Genomic DNA, 22,726 nt, shown 5'->3' with positions numbered 1-22,726 from the left:
ATTTTTTAATCAGTGCATTTCAAGCAATGACTTTAGACAGGTAACTTTTTACTCAAGGAATAGAAGAAATCTTATTAAGGAACAAAAGCCTGAGATATCTGCTGGCTGTTTATGAAGTGTGGAGTTTATATGATCCATTGCTACACAAGCTTCAGAATGACATTTGTAGTACTCTTAATAGAATGCGATTTAGAGTTTTGTCTGCTTTACATCAATAAATTCAAAGATGTGCTCAGTTATGCAGGAAGTATATGACTTCTTTGCATGTGTGAATGAAGCGTTTGAATTGGTTATTCAGCTTAAATTCGTAAACCTGTAACAGTATGCATCCTTTTTGCTTCCCTGAATGGGACTAGAAGCTTGTTCATTCAGCTAGTACTACACGTTTTGCTATAAACGAGAACTTCTGTTTTTCTGCCTTATCTTCCCCTTTTTATCTAAAATGCTCAAACCATTCTTTCTCTTCAGTCTGTCTTCCTTCACTAGGCTATGCTGAATCATTTTCAATTACTATACGGAAAATAATTAACAAGAAGTTTGTGAAATAATAATTAACAAAGCAGGTTCTTGAGCGAGAAGAACAATAGGAGAGGAAGATCAAGCAGAGGAAGAACTTCACCAAGGACCATGCTGACTCCCTAAAAGCTCCACTTCTTATATCTAAGCAGAGCTGCTGAAAAGCAGTTGACACAAAACGTTTTATCTGCTACTTACTAAAGAGGTACTAGTTTTGCACGGTTTGCGCACACTTGCTTTTGCCCTATCTTTGCCACTCCCTTTAAAGGTAGCAGGCCGCCTGCCCCAGCCTCCATGGCACTTCTTTTTCTGGGTTGAGAGCAGCAGAGGTGATAGTCCTGTGGGCTGTGCATCAGAATTTGAGCCTGGGCAGTAACTCTCCTGCCAACATTAGATCAGGAAACATCTGCTTTTAACTTTGATGGTATTTTTCATGATCCCCAGTGTGGCTGTAGAGGCAATAGCCCCCACTCTACACGCCTATTGTGAACTGCTTTCTTAATCCTCTGTGCTGAGACCATGTACACCATCAACTCTGTTACCGCTACAGCTTCTTCAGCGTTAGCTGTTTAGTGTAGCTCAGTGCAATAAAACAGGGAGCTGGTGATGTTCTGTTGGACTTCACTACTGTCAGCGGTGCTACTGCAGTATTTGCAACAATTCAACTAACATCAAGCAAGATGAACCAAAAGGTTATTTAGAAAGTCTTTGCTACAGTGGGTCTAGGTTTTAGGACCTGTTAAAAGAATCGTTGAAGACCTGTCTGGTTTAGACTATGAATGCTGTTAGGCTATACTAGAACATACCGTAGGTATAGGAGACTGCTGTGGAAGCACAGCTGTCACCCATCATTGAAGGCCTCTCCTAGCCTCCTGCCACTCAGCCCCAAAGCCCTCCAGTACTTCAGCTTCATGGCTTTGCTGGGGAAGAAAATATATCACGGCATCAGTGGTGTCATGACCAACTATCATAACAGGTACATTGGTTTTGAGTCTTTCTTTTTTTGCTTGCAAATCAAGACCAGATTGAGTAACCCAAGGTGAAGCGTGGGTTTTTTAAGCAAATTTTCAACCTGTGTTTTCCTGATCTAGGCAGACATACGGATCTTCTCTAATGCAAAATAAAGGCCTCAGTCAGCTGCAAGAACCTCTGCAGGTGATAGTTTCTTTAACCTCTTTGCGTGCATAGCTACTGACCAAGACCTTTAGAGAGGACATCGTGCCTACCTGTATACAGCCACCGTGCAGTCTCAAAGGCCATCGCACCACTCAGCAGCAGTGAACGGATTGTTTCAAGGCCTCAAGTCTTTTTCCAGAAAACGGCATTGCGTTTGTCTTGCAGGCTCCCACTTGCGGCTGCCTCGTCTTTGAGATGTAAGAACCCAAAGAGCAGCTGTGCCACAGGGCTGCACCTTCACAGCATCCACGTCTCCAGAGCTGCCGCCAATGTAGCATCTTTTTTTGCAGCAGCTTGGGTGTGCCAGGAAGCAAATCAAAGCCCCAGAGCCTTGCAGGCGCTAGGAAATTGTGCTCACACCCCATTCCATTTCATGGATACCTGAAAACACACCCTGTCTTCAGTATTTGTAGTGGTTTAGGTGGGGTGGAGGGAGGAGACACAACTAACAGAGCTGCTGCCCACCTGACTGCTAGGATTGCATCTGGCCCACGCGTCATTGTAAGCAAATTAGCTGGCTGGCAGTCCAGGCTGACAGGGAGAAACTGAAAAAAATTAGATTCAGAGGAAAAATGCAACAAACTTGCTAATATTTTTTTTTTCAAATATTTACGAAGGTGCTACTCCTAACACATTCTGTGATACTGTTCTGTAAACCATGTCTTGAAAAATGAGAAGTAGATTTTTTTACTCAGTTTACAGACAGGAACCAAAAGAAAGCCTCCAGAAGTCAAAAGCAGCGCTATCTGTGCTCATGAGTAGCCTCTGTAATGCTGTGCACCTAAAAGAAGGTGAAGTTACTGGATTAAACACAGAATGTGCCCTTAGCAAATGAATTTTTAGCCTTTTCTGAACAAGCTTGTTCTGCATCTGTTGAACTCCCTGAAAGCCATTTATCATATCATAACATGAGGCTAGCAAAGGAGGCAGATACAGCAGGGCAGTCAATAACCTGCTTTTGGCCAATCCAGAAATCCAAGAAGAGCATCAGCAGTGACAAATCAAAGTGCTGTTATCACATATAGACTGTTATTTCAGATGAAAACGTGGCTCACAAGTGGCAGTCTCAATAGGCAGTGCTAGGACTGCCAGAAAAAAAGCAACTATGGTTTTCACTCGGAGTCACTAGGAATGAAAAAAAATTACTTCCAAAATTCTGTCAGTTATCATAAAAACACACTTTGATTTGATCTTACCTTGAAGCTGGCTTGCTGTAGCAACATCTGGAACCATGATTCAGCCCAGTGGCTACAAAGCTGCCACAGAAGGCACCATGCCTTTTACCAGACCCAAAGGGCAAAGGATTACTGTCAGCCTGTGGCAAGCATGACATCTCTCTCTCTTGCGAGGAGTTTTTCTTGGCATCAGTTGGAAAGAGGCTGAGGTGTCAGTAGCGGGGAGAACCATTTTTTCTTTATGCACCATTCTCCTTCACTCAGGGTATGTTTTTTCTAAGCTTTTTTTCCCCCTTCAGCCCAGTTATCCAGACTGAAGTTCTCATCTTCCTTTCTTCTCCAGAGTAGCTGTCATCAATAGTACAACCCTGCCACTGATTAAATAGCTAATATCCAGTGCACCAGATTTGTACCCCATCCAGCAGCACTTCCTGCCAGGCCTACGAAAGGGCTCTTGAAATGTGAAGCACAGCACTGGAATTCCCATACTTGTCCTTCCTCTAGATTTTGTGATTTGGACTGATGTTGTCAGCATCTCACTGGCATTCTCCATGCACTAGTCTGTCTTGTAGCTTACAGGGGTGGGGAAAAGTGCAGCACTGTGTCTTACAGGTGCTTAGTTCAGCTTCTTTAAGTTTCTCATCTAGATATTCAAAAAAAATGCATCCTTAGAGTAAGTCAGTACATGAATACTTCTACATATATTAAAACCACTTGTTCTGCTACTACTTCACCTTATTCTTTCCCCTTTTTTTAAGGGCTTTAACAACTGCTCAGAGCAGCTGTTTAATTACCTGGAATCCAACTGAACTATCACAGCATTTAATATTAAGGGGATCTTCGTTAGGAAGTTCATTTACAGAAATATTCTCCGTGAATCAGGCTGTATTCTGTCCTTTGTACTTAGCTAAGCATCTACACTAAAATGCAAAACTACATCCATGCAGTTCCCTGGTTTAGAAACACGGATGAAAGGAAGACGCTGAGCACATGTTATCAAGTGGCTGGTTCACCAGGTCTGTTTAGTTGTGCTGCAAGTTTACATATGGAGACAAACTGCACAGTAACAGGCAAAAAGTGAGTGAAAACACATTTTATTTGCAAGTATGGCAAAACTCCATGATTCAGGAACTCTACAGGCAAACAAAAGTGAAAGAGAGCTTAAAAAGTGGTAAAATCTTTCCCTTTTAATGCATTACTGATGCATGTTTTCGTTTAGTTCTAAGACAGTCATTTTAATAAGATGTCCTAGTTTTATATATTCCCCTGTTCTCTTGGTAACTTGCAGACTTTGAGTAGTCCATGTGGTTGACAGATTTGTACCGCCGATGCAATGCGAATAAGCGGGAGGCTGTTCATCTTACTGTAAAGCTCATCTGAGAGCAAAGATCATTGCTCCTGTCCTCAGCAACAGTTTCCCTCTTAACAGCCTGACTGCCTGAATAAGGTGTCTTTGTACAGAGGGCCTTCAGTTCAATTAACTTACAAACTCCTTATTAAAATTCACGAGAAACTCTATACAGGTTTCTCTATTTACTTTTTGGGACAATAAAAAGCATGTAACAATAAAAAAAGGGCTTAACCACCGTTAGTAGGGCTGTACGTCGCTGACAAAGACAAAGCAAGTGTGTCAAAAACCAGACCCAGAGCAGCAGTATCCAGGATCACCCACGGTGACCTCAAAATACGACGAGGAACTACACTTGTCAGCGAGTTCTTGGTGAGTTGCCCAACACAGTGTGGGCAACAAAACACATATACGAAGTGTCTTAGGACAGCACTTCTACCACTAGCCTCGCCAGAACGTAACTAGTCTCTTCCAGTCATGTATTTCTGGAAAAACGAAAATTAGTTTATACAAATAGGACAGAAAATATCAATGCTTCTTAAGACACTTCTCCTGTCCTATAGCATTTGCGAAGCAAACGTTCACATTGAGAAAATACGTGGTCGCATTCACTTGAAAGCCTGGCTTGTTGTGGCCTTTATGTACTTGTGGCCATTAGTTGCAGCCAAACCACCAGATTTTTAGTACCTGCTTATTCATAGATTGTGACTTTCACAGTTTCACTTGAGCTCTATTTTTGTATAGGTCACAAGCAAGTTACTGCGGATCTGCAAAAAGAATTTGATCCAACAGTTTTCGGATCCAAACAGTAGTTAGCTGTCATGGTATAGATCAGACTTCTCCATTTGAGAACTTACAACATGGATTTAAAATACGCTTCTTATTTTTTTGTTTTACCATTTTAAACTCGAAACTAGTATCAGCGTTAACAAGCAGCACTTTGAAAACTAAGTCAAGTCACTCTTACGTACACTTACTTGTTTAGAACTGATAGACGAGAGGATCAAGAACAGCCATATTCTGCACTGAAAAGAATCTTTGACTAATAAAAACCTGAGTTTGCTTAAAAACTACTGAACTGTTAATTTTCCTCTTAACTGATCTGTTTGCAAAGAGAAATTCTATTTCTTAGAAAATGCAATTACAGTTATTTGCCCACAGAAGATGTAGCGTTCTATTTCCCATCCCATGATTCTCATTTTTCTGCTACAGTTATCCAAATGCCTATGCTTCATTTAAGAGAGGAAGAGGAGAAGACAAGGCAATTGGTCTTAACAAATCCAACTGCCAGCCCTCCTCACTACAGAAATTCTTTGGATTAGCATTCCAAAGGAATGTATTAAAGAATTCGCCAAGTATGAGAACACCTGCAATACGGAAAATAAGATGAGGGATACAAACAGCTCTGATCCCTCTAAGATACGATACATTTTTTTCCTTCCTCCTTGTACTGTGCTACATTTTTTTCTTCCTCCTTATACTGTATTACATATTTTTTTTCTTCCTTCTGATACTGTATTATATACTCTGGGTAAATCTGGTGTTTTTCAAAGACAACAAAAATGGAAGGATCTAACTCATCATCCACACAGCTGTCGTAAAACCGAAGCCCATCAACAGACTTGGACGGAGGACGAACGTACGCTGCATCACCTTTAACATAATCTCCAACCAATACACGAGCCAGGAACATGCTGTTTGTTTTCACCACAGGCTCACAGTATACATGGGAATAGGAAGCATCTCTAGCAAAGTAATTTCCTAGAAAATGATACAAAAACATGGTTATAAGGAATATGTGTAAAGTGACAGTGAAAACTGAGCATCCCCTTGTTTTTCAGAAGGTATTTGACCCAACTTTCATGTCTCTTCTTACTCAGTTTAAGTAGAAATTTTTACAAGAGGAAGAGTTTCACCACAGAATTTCCATTCAGAATTTGCTATTTGATGAATAATTTTTTAAAGAGCAAAACATGTAAAAACACTGCAGGTATATATGTTATGATGAGGGACCCTTCTTGCTCCCTGCCATGAAGACTAGCGGCCATTTCTCTGGCAAGTTCAAATTCTGACCTGGAGCCTTCGGAAGATCCCACCTACAGCAAGAGAGGCTTTTTCAAATTCCTACATTAACACCTTATGAAAAGATATATCCCCACATAAAGCAAATTCTTGTCCTCTCCACAGGGAAGGAAGATTGTAATACCAATTCCTACCTCTTTTTTCACCCTCTATAGTTAAGACTTCAGAACTTTGATTGCTCTAGTATCAGGGGAATCTAAGTAGACATCTAACACACGGTCACGTCCTACACACCCTTTCCATAGTTAGTTCCATTGCTTCCACAAATTCTCCAGTCAAAGTTGTGACCACAGATGGTTTCCGTGAAGTAGGTACTGGTTGCGTGGAACAGGAGCCTTTCATTCACTTCCTTTCCTCCATTGTTCTTTTTCATCTGCTCCTTTTGCCTAACAGAAGAATGCAGAGGAGGAAAGTGTCAGCCATGGAAGAAAAGGAAGAAAGGTGGGGTTTTTTTAAAGTCTATAATGTACATGTAAATATCAGCTGGATAAGATTTCCAGTCTGCTTTCTCCTCTCTCAGCTTGGAAGATGAGGCAGACTAACAGTATGATGAGCAATTACAAGACAAGCAATACATTGATACCTCTGCCTAGCAATTCTAGATAATTCTGGCTTTGTTCAGTGAATTTAAGTAAGCATTGACACTGTTACAGTCCCCACTGTACCAACCTTTCGCTCCTCTGTAGGGTCCTACCAGTTCTGCTTTTGTGTCTCTTGTCCCTTCCCACCCCCACACTCTCTGAGGAGCAGAGGCTGTACTAACCGCAGAGCTCCAGCAGTGGGTAAAAGCTAGAAGCAGCTTTTTTTACATTCCCCCAGTGCTCTGAAACTGCCATACACCCCGAGCTCCTGCCCCTCGGTGAGACCAGTGCAGCTGAGGAGACAGAGCCAGAAGGAGAGAAACTGAGCCTTCTTTCTCCAGTGAAGACCTAGTGATATAGGCCAGACTCAGACCGAGCTATGACCAGTATCAAAAGAGGAATCACAATGAAAGGCTCAACTAGTATCTCCCAGCACTATTTCACAGCATTCAGACATCCCACAGGTTTTCAGAAGCTGTTGAAGCGGACAAGACTGTAATATTCTTCAGGAAGGGATCAGCCTCAAAATAAACAGCTGGGGAGAGGGGAGAATCCCTGCCAACTCATAAACTGCATAAACAAAAATTAAGAGCAACAGACTGAAATTTGTTCACTGAGAACTTGGCTATGTCAAACTCTGCCTGGTTAGCTGAATTACCTCATTGGAGGAGGACAGAAAGAAAAAGTGTGCACTATTACATGTTTTGAAGTGTCTTAAATTTTGCTACATGACAACATTTTATGAAATCACTAGCTGGTAACTTCCTGGGTTCAGTCACTTCGCAGGTGAAGGTACTTACTTGAGCAGTTATTTTTCTTCTCCATTACCATTCCATATGGTCCTTGACTGCTTGTATTAAGTATCTCTGCTTTTGTTTTTAACTGGACAACTGTTCTATGCAACAGCTTAAACTGCTACCAAATTAACTTGAACACGGTCGTTTATTGACACTAGCACCAGCTCAAATCTGCTGGTATTTAGCTTGGCGTAAGCACCCGGAGTTCAGTATCACTGATGCAGATGTTGAAAACCAGAAAGGAGCTCTGGAACTCAGAGATAATGCAGTAAGTTAAAGCACAAGGATTCTTTCTCAGTGAATACTGACTTCCTTCAGCAAAGGTACTCAAACTCTTGAGAAATCCTGAAATTAATTTGACTGGAAAAAAAAGGCCCAAGCACTCTTTACACTTGCCAACTTCTGTTTTAGGAAGTATTTATATAGTCTAATGGATAAACATTTGTAACAGACAGAACATGTATGCTGCAGGCAGTTACTGTTCCGTACCTAAGACAATACACTATTCCACAATACACTATTCACACATCACTGTGGGTATCCCCATCCCAATTTTGCCTCATTCATGTCTTTCTGTCCGTACTCCTCTCCCTGTCTTCCAAGGACCCATGCTAAGGGAACCTCCCTGTGGGAGCACAGCATTCTCTGGAAGGCCTTAGACACTCAACTTCACTCTTGAAACTGCCCCTAAGAAGGAAATGCCAGTCACGTTAGAGCATAGGTGGGAACGCCTTTCATTTCCTAAGCAGATATAGCACACCAGCTCTTGGAGACTCCCTCCCCATAAGGATGAAGAAACAAATACTAACCACTGAAACACTTTCCAGAGGGATGGATTCTGAATCCTCTGTATTTTCAGGATGTTGTAATTTTTCATAGTCTCATGAAACTGCTGCTTCACGGTGTTGTATTCAGAGGTTGTATTACTGATCTCCACTGCCTACAAAACATAAACCAAAGCAAAAGAAGACATGAGGCTTCAGTTGGCTTGTAACACGCAGAAGCCTAAGGACAGCAGATATCCTTTCAGAAGGGTCCCCAAACTATACTTACGGAGGTTACTTTAGTGCTTTAGGTTGTGGCTATGTGAACAAACAGGACAGACACTCAATATGTAAATAAGTACGTCAGCCCTGCTTGCAAGGACACCTCACCTCTCTTCAGGAAGGATGCTGAAAGCGAAGGGATCGATTAAATATTTATCTCCAAGTATGAGTTGGCACTTGTAACTTTGAATCTCAATGAAACAGAAATTTCTAAAAGAAAACCTGACTGATTATTCCACATAATATTAGGTTTTTTATATAAAGCTGATTAAGAACAAAAGATGTTAGATAAAAGTATCATTTGTAACCAGACATTTCAGGGAACTTCAGCTATTACAAATGAAACAAACAAAATACATACAACCTCCCAGCATCATGGCTTCTTAACTTTTCAGAGTTAAAACTTGGAAAGTCGCACTTAAATATAGACTTCAGAAAAAAAAGCTACATTTGTAAACATAAGGGAACAATTAAGATTCTAAGAGGAATGTTACACTAAATATCTGCTTAAGCAAACACCTCTCCTCCTTTCCTAAAGGAAACAAAGTCTATTTATCCATATGTTTGCGTTTAAAAATCCGTCAAGAAACGCATATTCTTCCCAAAGAAAAGTTAATGCAAAACGTAATTAAAACATGATTCGAGCTCTTCTGCTTATGTCATGCATAAATTTTCCATTTTTTCTCCAAAGTAATCTCTCTTTCTAATCTTCTAGAATAAACACTTATCTTCCATAAACTTGACTGAAAATGCATAATGCTGGCGGACTGATGTCACCTGGTAATACTCAAGATGTCTTAAAGTGAAATGCTCGACATGCCACGTATCAAAGTTGCGTTTTACGTAGGAAAGCTGCCGTCATCCTAGGAGGTAATATGAAATCAACACCTTAACCTGTCAGGCAAAAGCTCCACGTTTTAGAAGCCTGAGTTTAGAGAGGAGATAAAACATGACTTACATTTCACACTTGCATATAACAAAGAACTGTTTTTCTGGACACCACGTCCAGCTTGTGCATTAAATATTTACTGAAGAAGAGGCCTATCGTAGGAAAGTCTACTAAGTATTAAGAATAAAGTCAGCTGCACAAGGAAGAATTATTCCTTTGAATTTATTAAAAAGTTTTTACAAGGTTGACTGACATTTCCCATGTCTCAATCAAAAATATTTTGCAAAGCCTCTTTACGACACAACACATAAAACAATTTGTATGGGCGAGTATTTATTATCTGCATGCTCTGTGACACCACAGCTCAAGTGGCTCATCATCACCTACAAGATGAAAATTGTGTCACTATATTTCAGTACTATATCTTTTATTTATACATAAACAATTCTTATTCAGACTACAAATACGCTTTTGCTGTATTCAATCTTTTATCGAGGACCTGTAACCTTTATGGGTAAAACAGAGGGTCAACTGCATGGTACAAGGCCAAATCCTGTCGGAAAGGTACTTCAATATTTTATTATATGATGGCATCCAAGCAACAAATCCAGCTGTCTTTTGCATAAAAACTTTGTGGGATTGTTCTTATTTCCCCAGGGGCGCTTCCCTTGCTCATAAAGGGTGACATCACATTGCTGTTGCGGGTTGACACTTCATAGAAACATAACTTCTTTAGCTCTTCTCATCTTCAGACCTAAAAAGGAAAGTCCTAGAGAATCATAGAATCATAGAATGGTTTGGGTTGGAAGGGACCTCAAAGATCATCTAGTTCCAACCCCCCTGCCATGGGCAGGGAAACCCTCCACTACATCAGGTTGCTCAAAGCCTCATCCAACCTGGCCTTGAACACTTCCAGGGATGGGGCATCTACATTTGCTAACCCACCATCAAGGAGTGGAGTCTCTGAGGCTGAGAAAGAATCACTGCCCTGACAATCATTTCTATTAGCATTATGACTGCACGAGAACAGTACTTTGTGATATCAAACCATGATCTCTGGTTAACTTACGTTTTGGAAGCAGTGTAGTTTGTGTTAGTGACAATGACCCAACCAGAACTTACGTCTACAAAGTACACAGACAGACTCTTCCCATTGCATCAGCTCCCATTCCTGTTACAGCACAGCAATCTTTGGCACGCGTGTCAGGATTCAGCAACACAGCAGCCACACAAAGACTAATCCTCTGACATAAAAACACACATTCGTTGCACACATTTTTCAGTTGTACATGAGAGATACAATTTAAAACCCAGCATGAAGTTCCAAGACAATGTAATGTCTATTTTTTTTCCCCTTTAAAAGGTTTACCAGCTACTAATTCCACTTTGTCTGTCAAACAAAGACAGAGAAATTCACACCAACTTTCCAATGGTGTTACCAATTTCCGCTGTGCACTTCATACACTCTACATTCTATAGATTGCTATAGAACTATGCTAAATGACTTACAGATTAAGATGCTGCAATGCTCAAAAAATAAGCAATGTTACTAGAACAGAGCTGCTCTTTCTAAGCAAAGATGACTTTCTCCCTATCTCATATAGGTGTTCCTTTTTAAAACGGATCACTTCCAGCGCAGCAAATTTTGCCAGGGTTATTTGTCAATGTCTGAAGAGAAGGGAATTCATCAAGTTGTGATTGTCAGATGTTACGACAGTCACTACATGCACGCAGAATCCCAGCCAGTCCCAATATTACCTACTGCAAGCAAACACACCCAGGGTCCCACAGAAATATTTAATCTAGCCCAGGCTTTCACTTTTAGCGCCAGCAGGTGCAGGTACTGTGAACTTTGTCACTTTTTAGGTACAGAATTAACAACTTTTTTCCTGTGAAAGGCAGGCAGTTTGCACGTTAAGAGATGGTTTTCTTAGGTGCCAACGCGGCAAGCAAACTGAGCTCCGGGAAACAAGATGATCTTCTCCCAACAAGTACCACTGGCGATACCATGGATCTGCACATCACATTCCAAAGCCTCTCATGCTCGCCTCAGTGACTCCAGAAACACTCCAACAAAGGGACTCAACTAAAACTCAGACTGAAATTTTCAGAGTAAATAAGGGAAGCAGTTAAGTACATACAACTCGGAGACCTAAAAGAAACTGAGCTACGTGTCTTCCTGGCATTCTTTTGAAAAACTCAAGCTTCTGCTAATCAGTTAAGCTGCTGATAAGCCAAAGGAAGAGCTGATTATCTATATCCTTCATTATTTTGACAGAGCTCGAAATATCACAGGCCCAAATCTTCAAAAGGTCTGACTACCAGATTCCCACACAAACTCATTACTAGTTCATTCAGCAGGTGCTGGACACCTGACACTTTCACAATTTTGAAAAATTAGGCATTTTTGCTAATTGTGAGAAACAGCTGTTTGAAGGGAGCTAACGTACAGACCAGTTGACTTAAATTTTACCCACTGATTTTTCATCAGAACTGTATTTAGATGAATTTGCTACATACGCACATGGCCAGATATGGATTTTACATTGAGGAAGGCATAATCCAACACCAGAGGGTAGTCAGGGTAAAATGAAACATCCAGCACAAAGCAGAATAAGAAACCAGCCCATGGAAGCTAAGAGACATGATATTTCTGGTTCTCATGCCACTGCCAGTGTAACTACACTAGAGAAAATAAAATACAAAGAGTGAGAATACCAATGGAGCTCTCTGTCAACTGAAAGTAGCCAGAAAGAATTCTGAAAATACGGTATTACTTCTGTCCTGTCCCTAGCCATCAAGGCATCTGTGCCAATACAGTGTGGCCAGCATCATACAAGATTTTATGCTCCACATTATGCTCCACTACAAGAAAGGACAAGTGTAGAAGTACTAGAAAAAAGGCTTTTCAATCATAGAATCATAGAATCATAGAATCGTTAGGGCTGGAAGGGACCTTCAAAGGTCATCTAGTCCAACCCCCCTGCAAGGAACAGGGATATCTCCAACTAGATCAGGTTGCTCAGGGCCTCATCCAACCGGGCCTTGAACGTCTCCAGGGATGGAGCATCCACCACCTCTCTGGGCAACCTGTTCCAGTGTTCTACAACTCTCATGGTAAAAAATTTTTTCCTAATATCCAACCTGAATCTACCTCCCTCTATTTTAAAACCATTACCCCTTGTCCTATCACAACTGGCCCTCCTGAACAGCCTCTCCCCATCTTTCTTGTAGGCCCCCTTGAGGTACTGGAAGACCGCTATAAGGTCACCCCGGAGCCTCCTCTTCTCCAGGCTGAACAGCCCCAACTCTTTCAGCCTGTCCTCATAGGAAAGGTGCTCCAGCCCTCTTATCATCTTTGTGGCCCTCCTCTGGACCCTCTCCAACTGGTCCATGTCCTTCTTATGTTGGGGACTCCAGAACTGGACGCAATACTCCAAGTGAGGTCTCACGAGGGCAGAGTAGAGGGGGAGAATCACCTCCCTTGACCTGCTGGCCACGCTCCTCTTGATGCAGCCCAGGACGCGGTTGGCCTTCTGGGCCGCAAGAGCACATTGCCGGCTCATATTGAGCTTCTCGTCCACCAGTACTCCCAAGTCCTTCTCCTCAAGGCTGCTCACGATCCATTCTCCGCCCAGTCTGTATTTGTGCCTGGGATTGCCATGACCCAGATGTAGGACCTTGCACTTGGCCTGGTTAAACTTCATGAGGTTGGTACGGGCCCACCTCTCCAGCCTGTCGAGGTCCCTCTGGATGGCATCCCTCCCTTCCAGCGTGTCAACGGCACCACACAGCTTGGTGTCATCGGCGAACTTGCTGAGGGTGCACTCCATGCCACTGTCCACGTCACCGACAAAGATGTTGAAGAGGGCCGGGCCCAACACGGACCCCTGAGGGACGCCACTCGTGACCGGTCTCCACATGGACATCGAGCCGTTGACCACTACTCTCTGAGTACGGCCATTGAGCCAATTCCTTATCCACCGAGTGGTCCATCCATCAAACCCATGCCTCTCTAGTTTAGAGAGAAGAATGTCGTGCGGGACAGTGTCAAAAGCTTTGCACAAGTCCAGGTAGATGACATCCATTGGTCGACCCTTGTCCACCGATGTTGTCACCCATCATAAAAGGCCACCAAGTTGGTCAGGCACGATCTGCCTTTGGTGAAGCCATGTTGGCTGTCACCCACCACCTCCTTGCTCTCCATGTGCCTTAGCATGGTTCCCAGGAGAATCTGCTCCATGACCTTGCCAGGCACAGAGGTGAGGCTGACCGGCCAATGCTACAGTCTGTGTTGTTCTTCCAGAAGGACTACTTCTTAATACCATTAGAACTAGTGATTTAAAAAATACCTGCACAGTTTCGGCCTTGGTAGATGAAATAAGAACACAGACTTTGGGCAGGCAGGGTATCTCTTCTCTTCTGTTGAAGAGATGACTGCAAATGTTTTTAGATATTATCAGCTGTAACTATTTCTGCCATTCCTTGAGGCTGTGCTCTGTGCTCAGATCTGTGATGTATGTGACAATGCTGGGTGAATTGAAAAAGCATATAGAGATTTCCTTTCTGAGGTCTCCAATCCAGACTTTAGTCATCAACAACCAATATGCTATTATTATTGGATGGCTTTTTAATGCAGCCTCACCTCCATCCGTGGAAAGATAATGGAACAACTTATCCTTGGTGCTGTCTCTAGGCATATCAAGGATAAGAGGGTCATTAGGGGCAGTCAACATGGCTTCACTAAGGGGAAGTCGTGCTTGACAAACCTGATAGCCTTTTATGAGGACATCACCCAGTGGGTGGATGATGGTAGAGCAGTGGATGTGGTCTATCTTGACTTCAGTAAAGCATTTGACACAGTCTCCCATGGCATCCTCACAGCTAAACTGAGGAAGTGTGGTCTGGATGATCGGATACTGAGGTGGATTGTGAACTGGCTGAAGGATAGAAGCCAGAGAGTAGTGGTCAATGGGACAGAGTCCAGTTGGAGCCCTGTATCCAGTGAAGTCCCTCAAGGGTCGGTACTGGGACCTGTATTGTTCAACATATTCATCGATGACTTGGATGAGCGAATAGAGTGCACGGTCAGCAAGTTTGCTGATGACACTAAACTGGGAGGAGTGGCTGACACACCTGAAGGCTGTGCTGCCATTCAGAGACCTAGACAGGCTGGAGAGCTGGGCGGGGAGAAATTTAATGAAATACAACAAGGACAAGTGTAGAGTCTTGCATTTGGGTAAGAACAACCCCATGTACCAGTACAAGTTGGGGACTGAACTGTTGGGGAGCAGCACAGAGGAAAGGGACCTGGGGGTCCTGGTGGACAGCAGGCTGACCATGAGCCAGCAATGTGCCCTTGTGGCCAAGAAGGCCAATGGCATCCTGGGGTTTATTAGAAGGGGTGTGGTTAGTAGGTCGAGAGAGGTTCTCCTCCCCCTCTACTCTGCCCTGGTGAGGCCGCATCTGGAATATTGTGTCCAGTTCTGGGCCCCTCAGTTCAAGAAGGACAAGGAACTGCTTGAGAGAGTCCAGCACAGGGCCACAAAGATGATTAAGGGAGTGGAGCATCTCCCTTATGAGGAAAGGCTGAGGGAGCTGGGTCTCTTTAGCTTGGAGAAGAGGAGACTAAGGGGGGACCTCATTAATGTTCATAAATATGTAAACGGTGACTGTCATGAGGATGGAGCCAGGCTCTTCTCAGTGGCATCCAATGATAGGACAAAGGGAAATGGATCTAAGCTGGAACATAGGAGGTTCCGCTTGAACATAAGGAAGAACTTCTTCACAGTAAGGGTAACAGAACACTGGAACAGGCTGCCCAGGAGAGGTTGTGGACTCTCCTTCTCTGGAGATGTTCAAAACCCGCCTGAACGCATTCTTGTGTGATCTGATCTAGGTGGTCCTGCTCAGGCAGGGGGATTGGACTAGATCATCCTTTGAGGTCCCTTCCAATCCCTAACATTCTGTGATTCTGTGATGGGTTTGGTCTCGGCCCAGCTTCTAGTGAAAAAATACACACTTCAAAGAAGCCCCTTGCCTAACTAGTCCACCAAGTCACCAAGGTAAGTCATTAGTATGTTTTTAAAAGTGAACATTTTTGTCTTGAATTTGGTGAGTTTTGGTTTTGTGTGTAGATAGATGCCTAAAATGCAGATGAAGTTCATGAGAATTTGGCAGCTTTTTCAGGAGCTCTTGGGAGATCACCTAGATCTTTAGCACACCCACCCAAAAAATCACTCCTGTCCCTTTTTAGCAGTTACAATTGCTTCAGTTAAGCAGCATCCTCCTTTGAATCGTGCCTTTCCATCAGAATTACAAGAGGGGAAGAAAAAAAGAAAAAAGAGATACCTTATATCCCGAGTCAGGCAGTGCAGACTGATCCCAGTGGCCAGGACAGGCTTGATTTGGAATAGACGAATTCCTCTGGCTGTTTGCAAACAGACAGAAAACCAGGTGTTAGTAATTCTAGCCCTGCTCTGAACATTAAAACTGGCAGCATCCCCTTTGGCCAATTCCTACATTTAAAAATGACATAAATAAGCCACAAAGAAACTGGGAACAGCCTCAGTGTGTGAGCAGGGCTTTGCATACTGCTATTCGATTGTCGCAGTCCTCTTTCTCTTGCTTCTTTAAGAAACAACTGTCCGTTACCAGTCCTGTGGATGCAGTACCTGGAGTAACATGTACTCCAGAAACCAGGTGATTCACCAAGCCAGCAGTCTGTGATACAGCTTCTGCTCAGTCAAATGGATAGGTTTTCTTCTAGCAACAGCTGTGTTCTTTGCACAATTACTGCCAGCACTGGCAGTCATTTTGCCTTACAATTACTTCTGAAATATGAAAAAACAACAACTTAAAGAGCATCATTTACCCTTTCTTTATCTTCTGCACATCTTCAGAAGACACAAACTTCGGTCGTCTGCAGACTCGTCTTCGAGTTTTGAAAGAGATATTTGTCTGGGACATTTCTTGAGGAGAAAAGAGATGGAAAAGGAAAAAGTCATGAATAAGTCCACAAGATGAGGTTATTAATGAATGACAGTCATTCATTAATGAAAAGTGGCATATTCGTTGTCAATTCTATCTGCTGAAGAATAGTTGCACTTCGCCTATGTAAGCTTCTTGTCCTTCCCATAGCAGTTATTTAACCTTTGCCCATCTCACTTGCTTCCTTAAGTCACTCATGCTCATTAAACGTTGCTCCAACAGCACAGAAGGGTGCTTGGTTTTTCATTTTTACCATCCACAAGGTTAACTCACTTGAGTTTTTATGTGAAGACTACCTATCTTTTTATTTCTGGTCCTATGTGAGTACGGATAGTGTCAAGGAGTAAGGGGAAAGGTTACTTTTGTAAGGAATTTTCTCTGGCCCTTCACTATCTCACTTTCCTTCTAATGAGTAAATCTGGTAATGCTTGTAAAAGAAATTACAGCTTCTAAAAGCTGGGATAGCTTGCAAGTTAATCTTTGTAAAGTACTGCATAGTTGTAAATGAAAATCTTTAAAATAAGTACCTTTAAAATTGAGCTGGTAATGATGCAAGCCAGCCTGGAAAGATACGGTGGCATCTGGATCTGCTAGATACCAATTCTCAATATCAGCAGAGGATGGTGACTTCACACTGTTCCCTTCTCCCTTTGTAGGGGAAGAGAGAAAAAAAGAGAGAGAGGAAAATAACAAGTAAACACAGTCAGGACTAAACCCTGGATAACTAGTTTGGGTAGAGGGAAAGAAGAGGCAAAGAGTAGGATGAAGAGGAATCTACCCAGAACTATCGTGGCCTAAAGTGTGATTGCCAAACATTCATAACGTACACATAGATACATAATTAGGAATGACAGACGTGCATGTATCCCATTTAAATTTCTGTAACAAGCTGTGCTGGTTTCAGCTGGGATAGAATTAATTTTCTTCATAGTAGCTAGTATGGGGCTGTGTTCTGGATTTGTGCTGAAAACAGCAGGGATGTTTTCATTATCGCTGAGCAGTGCTTACACAGAGCCAAGGCCTTCTCTGCTCCTCACCCCACCCCACCAGCGAGGAGGCTGGGGGTGCACAAGAAGCTGGGAGGAGACACAGCCGGGACAGGTGACCCCAACTGACCAAAGGGATATCCCATACCCTGTGACATCATGCTCAGTAAATAAGGCTGGGAGAAAAAGAAGGAAGAGGGGATGTTCGGAGTAATGACATTTGTCTTCCCAAGTAACCATTACACATGACAGAGCCCTGCTTTCCTGGAGATGGCTGAACATCTGCCTGCCCATGGGGTAGTGAAGGAATTCCTTGTTTTGCTTTGCTTGCTTGTGCGGCTTTTGTTTTACCTATTAAACTGTCTTTCTCTCAACCCACGAGTTTTCTCACTTTGACCCTTCTGATTCTCTCCCCCATCCCACCACAGGGGAGCGAGTGAGTGGCTGCGTGGGGCTGAGTTTCCGTCCGGGTGTGAGAGATGCACTTGACTCCTTGACCACTTCGGTGGTAGTTTGGTTCAGGCTCCAAAGGAAGTAAAGGACTAGGCCATGTCCAGGCCATGAACTTCTCTAGTTCCAACCTGTTCTCTGAAAACTCACACAGGAACAGGGTGACATGGTGAGCACTGATGCGTATGAGCTTGGAAACTGGAACACCGATCCAATCATGCAATTAACACATGAATTGCTGGTGGTTCTTCCAAGACTAATTTGTCAAGGAACAATGAAAGTTGTGGGTACTAGGAGTATTATGCTTACCTTTTCCATCGCATGTAATGTGACCACAAGCCAACCACTTTATGGAACAAATCTGACAGCCTGAGTGCGCTTTTTATGAGCTCTCCCTGCTAAGCAGCAGCCGGCACAGCGGTGATCTCCCCTTGAGCTGGGATGCCTCTCGAGGTTACTCCTGAAGGCTGAGAGGCCCCTTACCAACTGCAGATCTTTGGTAAGTGACTGATATGGTGCATAACCTTATATTATAGTGTACTAAGATTTTGCATTGGTAACTCTGAATTACTATGGCATCCTCTGTGCAGTAGGCAATAGAGTGAACCTTGCCATCACGTTAAGTCTCACTTTTACAACATCCTACTGCACTAAAACTGCTACCTTTGGTAGTGGTTCTTTGAACGGTCTAAAATCTCCCCCACGACAAACTGGCATAGTCGGCAGATTCTAAATCTGCTCTGTGGCACCGGGGTTAAATCACGATGCAAGTATAATTCTCTAATGTACAAAACAATGTAAAGCATGAGGGTATGCTGACGAGACGCCTTCCGTTTAAGCTGCCTACTGAAATCAAGGCCCACCATTGCCAGAGCCACTATATCCATCATCTCTCCCTACGTACTTTTCCACGTCCCTGGATCACCTTTGTGTTCTGCCATTTGGGCAGCTATACTGTAAACAGGATGGGGAAAACTCATCTGCCTTGGGGGAAGGAGAGACTCCTTATTTATTTATTTTCCTGCGTTTTTCAGATAGATCACTCTCTCATCAAAAAGGACTTGGTGACCCAAGGGAAATAGCAACACTTGATCTGAGAGAGCGGAAGAATCCTTGCATGTCCCAAGGAAGGACAATGCTTAGAAGAGAGGCAAGACGACTTCCTGAATAATTTAAAAGGCAATCTATGTCAAGTATAGTGTATACACGTTAAATCTGCGTAGAAGCCACGGACAACTCCAAAAGGCAATCTGATGAGAGAAGTCCACATGTATCATCAAAAACAGCCTGATCAACACAAGCTGAAAAAAAGAAATTTTGCTTTCCCGCATTTGTCAAGAAGGTCTTTGTCAAAAGCAGTTTTAACCATCCTGACACAAAGAAAGACAGTAGTTCATACTGAACCTCACTGCAAGGAGATAAGGCGTGCTCCCTCCCCTCCAGCCTGTCATCATTTTATCACATCTGTTATGAACATCTGCAGCTTCACTGCCTTACTTGACATCATAAAATTCCAGCACAAGTATTTACTTAATTAACCTTGCTGAGTAAAGAGGAGTAGGGGGGAAAGATGCTCCGCACGTTTCTTCAGTAGTGATTCAAAGCACAGGATGTGCGCTCACCTGTTCTCCATATTCAATCCACTGGCCTTGGTCATTCTTCCAATACCAAATCCACTGCGTGGTCAATGCAAATGTGGGTTTTGTAACTGATGACGGTGTAGAGAGGCGTCGAAGTGAAGAAGAGCAGCAGGTCATTGTCTGGAAATCAATGTTCTTATCTGCTATGCTGCAAGGACAAATTCAGGTTTATTACAGCTAACAGTACATATGTTATCCTCTAAGCCCCACTTTAAGTCAGTGCAATTTTCTTTCATACAATGTGACTGCCTGAACTTGATTAGGCTTGAAATAAGTGTATTTCCCACAGCATGCATGGCAACTCTGAAAACTGTTTCCAATCTTCAGAAGTGAAGTATGGCCTGTGAGACACTGAATGCCATCTCAATTGCTAGCCAGATGTTGCACTGCCAGCTTTACAGACAGTCTGGGGCTACATGGACAATGTGGCAAAAGGTCTATTTCTCCATAAATAAGCATGGTTACAGTTTTTCCTCAGTACAAAATTAGAAGTTGGTAAGCACGTGACTGAGTTTGCCAGCAAACTCCTGCAAGCTTATCAACTTTGTTCTTTTTCTGTGGTTAGAGAAAATGCAATCACAGATGTGAGTTCTGTAAATAGCACTCATCACTGCAGCCTCCTGGGCTCTTACTCCTGAGAGGCTTGAAGAATTAACTCTCAGGCAGAAAGACTTTGAAAGCAGCCTCCTCTTGGGAAGCTTGCTTGTGATTTGCACCATCCAGCAGCCTAGTCAAGCTGCAAATGAAAATAATCTGCTGCCTGAAGAGGCATGAGCCAAAATGACTATATCGTTTTATTGAGGCCAAACCTGAGGTCTCAAACAAATCCAGGTGGCTTACAGTGGGGCTTTCAGAAAGAAGCTAATTGGAAAATGCACTCTCTTAAAAAAAAAAAAAAAGGCATGTCATAAAATTATATATTATATTATATTATATTATAATAAGGATATATGGAAAGGAATAGCCATAAAGAAGGACCAGCTCTGAACTGTTGTTAAAAGGCCTAACTTTATTATAAATTTATGATTCATTATCTGAAATACTAATACTCTAAGCACTAAGTTCCACCCACTTCTTTTTACCCTGTATAGAGTTTTGAATGCAAGATATTGTTGTGCTAATAGAAGAAAAAAATGGGGTGATATTTCCATGCTATCACTTCTAGTTTTCTTTTTAAAATCCTCCCAGATTCTGAGAAGCTCAGTAATCATAAGTTATGGAAGTCAGACATCTTCAGGAAGGACACAAGAGATTTTCCTCAGAGGCTCGACCACAGTACTCCAAGCAGGCAATCCAGCATCACTATACCTGCTCTTTTTTGGGTCACAATAGGCCTTTTCAATTTCCTCCATGGTGGAAAGGTCATTCCAGGTGATCCCATTATATACCTGCCATCGATATGGCAAATGGTAATGAACAAATCTGCATTTATCTGTAATGAGATCAGACATAGTCAAGAGCTCTACAATCATAACACAGAGAGCAACATAAGCATTTTTCACACTCTGACTGTATCTCCTGCGCTTTGGTCTGGGCAATAAAGACAGAGTGCTCCAAAATAGAAATATTTTTGAACAATAGGAGTGTGTGTTTCTCCAGTCTTACCTAGAAAAGCAACATAACTTTCATGCTGCCAAATATATTTCAAAGAAACCACAACCTTCTTGTTAAGAAATACTAGTCACTTAGCTTAAATCAGTAAGTCTTAAATAGAATTAATCTCTCAGAGTCAATCATATAGCATTAGGATGCCAGGGATACAGCATATACTGTGTGTTTGGCATCACTAACTTAGCATGAGTAGCGAGATTTGCTGAAGCCTTAGGCTGCAAGCTGTGAACTTTCTACTAGATACGCTTTTGGATGGGATAGAGTTAATTTTCTTCTTAGTAGCAGGTACAGTGCTGTGTTTTGGATTTAGTATGAGAATAATGCTGATAACACACTGATGTTTGGGCTGTTGCTAAGCAGTGTTTATCCTAAGTCTAGGACTTCTTCGGCTTCTCATGTTCTACTAGCAAGGAGGTGCACAAGAAGCACAGACCAGAAGATAAGGAGGCTATAACCATCAGCAGAAGCTGCAACTTGGCAAGATAAGAACAGTTGATGGCCTGCCTGCCTGGAGACAGAGAAAGAATCCAACAAGGTGTTAGAAGATCCCAGACCAGAAATCACCATTCGACCAACAAGGCACGTGAAGGGCACATGAGGGGCGGGTGCATAGATTGTAAGGGTGTAACTGTCCGGGAATTTCTCGGATGGTCTGTGCGACTCCTTCAATGGCGTGTGAATGCTCAGGCAGCGGCTCCTCCTTTAACGCTTCCCTTTGCTGAGACATGGCTTTGGCAGCTGCGAGAGCAGTGCCACAGAGAGGAAGTGTGTGTTTATGTATCACACCGCCATGTTTCTCAGCTGTAAAAAGGCCAGTCTACAATCACGTAAGCACTCCAATATATTTGGTTCTCTCTTTCCCTTAATCCTTTAGAGCTTATAGGGTGGTTACCAAGCCCTGAATGTTTTTTTTAGGCCCAGCCCAACGAATGAGGCAGCATAGAGGACGGCAGTACTCCACAGAACAGCCCCCAAGAGGGACCCCATGCTCATCCCAAACAGGTAGCGCGCTGCCCTACTAACAGGACTGCCAGGCACTGTTGGAATTGTTGCTTTGCTTCTCAGAAAACAGGAAGGAGCAACTTCTAACTGCCCTGCATGCAAGACCTGCAGCAGTGCTGTATACCCTTCACACAGGAAGAGGAAGGCTTTTGAGGTTTTTTAAAATCACCTATGTTTTCCATGCATGTATATCTGCATGTTTGAGTTCGAACCTGCTTAACGTCCCTGCATGAGTGCATGCTGCTGGATACAGGCAGAGGCTGACCTCCAGGACTCCTGCTGGGGAAAGTTGATGTATGCTCCACATCTGAGTATGGACCAAACCTCTTATTTACAACTTTTGAGCCAAACATAGCATGGCAAAGCACATTAACTCTCCAGTCGTTACTTGAGTTTAGCTATTTGGTGGTCACAGTATAGCTTCTTTGAAACTGACC

At 42.8% G+C, this 22,726-nt stretch overlaps 1 protein-coding gene across 1 annotated transcript in view; it reads right to left on the bottom strand.

Annotated features, from left to right (window-relative positions):
* Positions 1-5,629: 5,629 nt before the first annotated feature.
* LOC104378189 (protein mono-ADP-ribosyltransferase PARP12-like) overlaps positions 5,630-22,726 on the bottom strand; it is a 36,676-nt gene continuing 19,579 nt past the window's right edge. Inside the window, exons 5-12 of the mRNA XM_086610757.1 lie at positions 20,985-21,108; positions 19,659-19,824; positions 17,128-17,248; positions 16,485-16,581; positions 15,962-16,040; positions 8,485-8,615; positions 6,532-6,683; positions 5,630-5,976 (exon numbers count right to left, since the gene is read on the bottom strand). Coding sequence (XP_086466883.1) covers positions 5,630-5,976; positions 6,532-6,683; positions 8,485-8,615; positions 15,962-16,040; positions 16,485-16,581; positions 17,128-17,248; positions 19,659-19,824; positions 20,985-21,108 — 1,217 coding nt within the window. The remainder of the gene's footprint in view (positions 5,977-6,531; positions 6,684-8,484; positions 8,616-15,961; positions 16,041-16,484; positions 16,582-17,127; positions 17,249-19,658; positions 19,825-20,984; positions 21,109-22,726) is intronic.

Source organism: Tauraco erythrolophus, chromosome 4 (assembly GCF_009769465.1).
Source record: "Tauraco erythrolophus isolate bTauEry1 chromosome 4, bTauEry1.pri, whole genome shotgun sequence".
Taxonomy (NCBI): Eukaryota; Metazoa; Chordata; class Aves; order Musophagiformes; family Musophagidae; genus Tauraco; species Tauraco erythrolophus.
Note: the sequence above shows the minus strand (reverse complement) of the source record. Positions and strands in the feature narration are given on the sequence as shown.